General features: G+C 46.2%; 1 protein-coding gene across 1 annotated transcript; it reads left to right on the top strand.

The window, feature by feature from the left end:
• Nucleotides 1-1,070: 1,070 nt before the first annotated feature.
• On the top strand, nucleotides 1,071-3,189 carry LOC124686072 (putative F-box/LRR-repeat protein At5g02700). Its single transcript, XM_047220074.1, has 3 exons — nucleotides 1,071-2,278; nucleotides 2,361-2,495; nucleotides 2,607-3,189. Exons 1-3 carry the CDS (start codon nucleotides 1,091-1,093, stop codon nucleotides 2,913-2,915), a joined length of 1,632 nt encoding a protein of 543 aa, XP_047076030.1. The 5' UTR covers nucleotides 1,071-1,090; the 3' UTR covers nucleotides 2,916-3,189.
• Nucleotides 3,190-3,468: the final 279 nt, after the last annotated feature.

Here is a 3,468-nt window from a genome sequence, read left to right as displayed (position 1 = left end):
ATGTAAGTTAGGGCAGGAAGAAAATGTATATGGCCCTCAAAAATATGCTTTGCTTCTGCCGGAAATGTAACCGGCAACTAGCCCTTTTCATTTCCCTTTTGTTCTATCTTGTTCAAGCGAGCGGTCCTTGGATTTGTTATTGATGAATGACTTGGTGCATGGTATGGTTGTGTGCATCATCAACTAATAAATTTAACTTGAAGAGAAATTCGATAAAAACATGCACATTATTTGGGACTTTGATGAGGAAGAACCCTTTACTTGCTTTGTAGAATTTAGACAATAATCTTTAATAAGATGTTTATCTTTCGATCAATTTATCATTATTTTAGATTTTTAGCACAAACAAACTTGATGGAAGATGTATGTCTTGTCCCTATCATTTTTGGCAGACATTTTTTCTTTCTCCATTAATGACTTTTCATCCCTATTACAAGGACAAGAGTAATCTTTTCCATCTTTGAGAAACACCGAAATAATTCAAAATTTATTGTTATGAGAAAGAGAGGAGGTATTACTCGACAAAGTCCTAGTTTTTTCCTTCTGAGCTTCAGCAAACTTCCAAATAATGTGTGTGAGCGAGAACTTCGATTGGATCTCGAAAATAATTTGTAACCTTCCTATTTAAAAAAATCCATGTAAATAACTCAATGATGTTTGCAGATTTGAAGTTCCATAAAAATCACGAATGATTTGCGAGCCGCGGGAAAATATAAAACCCAAAAACCTCTTCACATGCTACTTTAGCTCATCGGTTTTGCCTTTTTAACGAAAAACTTGCTGATATATGATTTACTCTAATGTCTGCACACCAGATTTTTCTGGATTTGTTTGAAACTTTTTATCTCTTTTTTTTTAATTTATTTTCTGAAAAAAGAGGGAAGCAAAAATCCCTGACTATGGCATCTTACCAAATTTGTCCAAATTCAAAGCCCAAGAGTCACGACTGAGTGCCAGACCACTTCCCCCAAACATTTCCGTCGCTGTGGGCGGCGGCCAACCCTAGCTCTCCATCCCGGGACGGCGGCGGCGCCAGCGCCGGCGTGAGGCCGCGACCGGCGACTTGCGGCCAAATCGTCAACCCCCCGCCATGGAGAAGGAGGCTGCAGCGTTGGCCCCCGCGCCGGACAAGGGAGAATCCAGCGGAGCCAAGGGGAATGGCGACTGCGACGACGTCACCGACGATCTCATCAGCAGGCTCCCCGACGCCATCCTCGGCACCATCATCTCCCTCCTCCCCACCAAGGACGGCGGCCGCACGCAGGCCCTCTCCCGCCGCTGGCGCCCCCTGTGGCGGTCCGCGCCCCTCAACCTCGAGGTCGGCACCACCGCCGCCGCCGTCCTCCCTTCCGCCGTCTCCCAGATAATCTCCCGGCACCTCGGCCCCTCCCGCAGGTTCTCCTTCCCGGGCCTCCGCGCCGGCGAGTTCGACGCCGAGCTGGACAGCTGGTTCCACTCCCGAGCGCTCGCCAACCTCGAGGAGCTCGACATCGGCTACGCGTCCCGGACAATCAGGCCGCTGCCGCCGTTCCTGCTCCGCTCGGCGTCCACCCTCCTCGTCCTCAAGATCAACAAGTGCGATTTCTGCGACCAGATCGCGCCGGGGGGCATCAACTTCCCCCGCCTCAAGCAGCTCTCCTTGATCCGCGTCTCGATATCGGGGGACGTCTTACATGGCCTGCTCTCGGGCTGCCGTGCCTTGGAGAGCTTGTTCATCTCAGAAGTTCGCTCTGCCCGTTGCGGCCCTGCTATCTGGCTGGGTGCTCCTCGGATCAGCAAACCGCTGCCACTGTCCGTTCTCCGCTCCGCATCCACCATCCTCATTGCCAAGATCTGGAATTGCGATTTCTCCGATGAGACCCGGCCGTCCACCATGGTTTTCCCCCTCCTCGTGCAGCTCTCCTTGATCAACGTCTCGATGTCCGGGGACGTCTTACATGGCTTGCTGTCCGGCTGCCATGCCTTGGAGACCTTATTCATGTCAAAAGTCCGGACTGCTAGTTGCCCCCATGTTAGAGCTCCGACTCTTAGGATTACTTCGCCGACTCTTAGGAGCATCTGCCTCAGCCGTAGGTCTTTTGGAATAACAGAACTGGTCATCGAGGATGCTCCTTGCCTCGGAAGATTACTTATACCTTACTCTGATCAGGATGATTGTGTCACTATTCGGGTAGTTAAGGCGCCGAAACTGGAGATATTGGGCCCAATTCCGTTTAGGGCGCCTAAACACGAGGTGTTGTGTGACTCACCGGACTTCTCCAAATTCAGAATCTTCCAGGTAGCAACCACAACCAGCATTCGGAATTCCCTACCCTGCATATGGATAATTATCTTTTGATGTTCATTGTTTTTCTCTTTAGGGAATGAACCTAGTCAGCTCGGCAAACTCCATGTGCACCGTGAAGGTTTTGGCTCTCAGGTCTTCTAGCTGTGAATTGCATGCAGTTCTCAACGTCCTCAGGTGGTTCCCTTGTTTGGAAAAGCTCTGTGTCATTGTGAGTATTCATCTTTGCTTGCTTTATTTAATGTCTAATATGATTGACATATATATTATCGAGCCTAATTAGCAACAGCTTTAACATATGCCTCTTTTGTCCGTTCTGCAGTTTTACCAACATAAGTTGAAGGAGAAGAAAATTGAGTCTCAGTATGACCAACTACTTCCAATTGAGTGCCTTCAGACTCATCTAAAAAAAGTGGTGTTTAAGTCATATGTAGGCACTGAGAGACAACAGCTTGACTTTGCCAAGTTCTTTGTTTTGAATGCAAAAGTGCTAAACAAAATGGAATTTGAAGGATATGATGACTACATCATTAGTACAGCGGCTTGTCCACATAAAATTCTACAAGTGGAAAACAGAGCTTCTCGAGATGCTGAGTTTGAGTTTGAGTTCAAGAGTAGTTCTGTTCGTTGATTGCCTTTTCAACAAATGTATCCATGCTTTTTCAGTTGCCCACCCCTTCAGACATCCATAGACAGGGTTGATACCAGAAGACTGCAGTGTTGCCTGAATAATGTATTGCGCATATGCCTGCCCTATTTATAGTCTAAATTTCCTCTGTAATCTTAGTAACTTATGAAGTACCCATGATAATAAGAAGATATTTGTGGATGCAAAAGATGTTTGTGATAACATCATGTTCCAAAACTCATGTTACCATGTGCAATTAAGGCTTTGTTCTGATTAAGATGTGCTAGACACAGATGCTTCTGCTGGAAATTTAATTGCCTTTTCACTTATATACAAAAGCATCGGAAGTTTTAAGTGCTGAATTGATTTTCTGTGTACATAGAGTATATGTTTTTATGCTTACGAAAAGTCAAGCTGTAGGCTAGGCACTATTCTTTTCGAGCTAGGAACTAGATGTCTCTGTAATTTCCGAGGTATGCTGCCAGGTTTAAGTTTTACTAATGATTCTGTATAGTCGGAGGTTGTCAATGCTGCTTTTGGTTTCTTAGTAGTAGAT

This window comes from Lolium rigidum, chromosome 2 (assembly GCF_022539505.1).
Source record: "Lolium rigidum isolate FL_2022 chromosome 2, APGP_CSIRO_Lrig_0.1, whole genome shotgun sequence".
Classification (NCBI taxonomy): domain Eukaryota; kingdom Viridiplantae; phylum Streptophyta; class Magnoliopsida; order Poales; family Poaceae; genus Lolium; species Lolium rigidum.
Note: the sequence above shows the minus strand (reverse complement) of the source record. Positions and strands in the feature narration are given on the sequence as shown.

Excerpts from the sequence above, each read along its gene's own strand:
- LOC124686072 (XM_047220074.1), top strand. The coding sequence starts at position 1,091 with ATGGAGAAGGAGGCTGCAGCGTTGGCCCCCGCGCCGGACAAGGGAGAA. Across the intron at positions 2,279-2,360 it reads CCAAATTCAGAATCTTCCAG|GGAATGAACCTAGTCAGCTC; the intron begins GTAGCAACCACA and ends TTTTCTCTTTAG. Across the intron at positions 2,496-2,606 it reads TGGAAAAGCTCTGTGTCATT|TTTTACCAACATAAGTTGAA; the intron begins GTGAGTATTCAT and ends TCCGTTCTGCAG.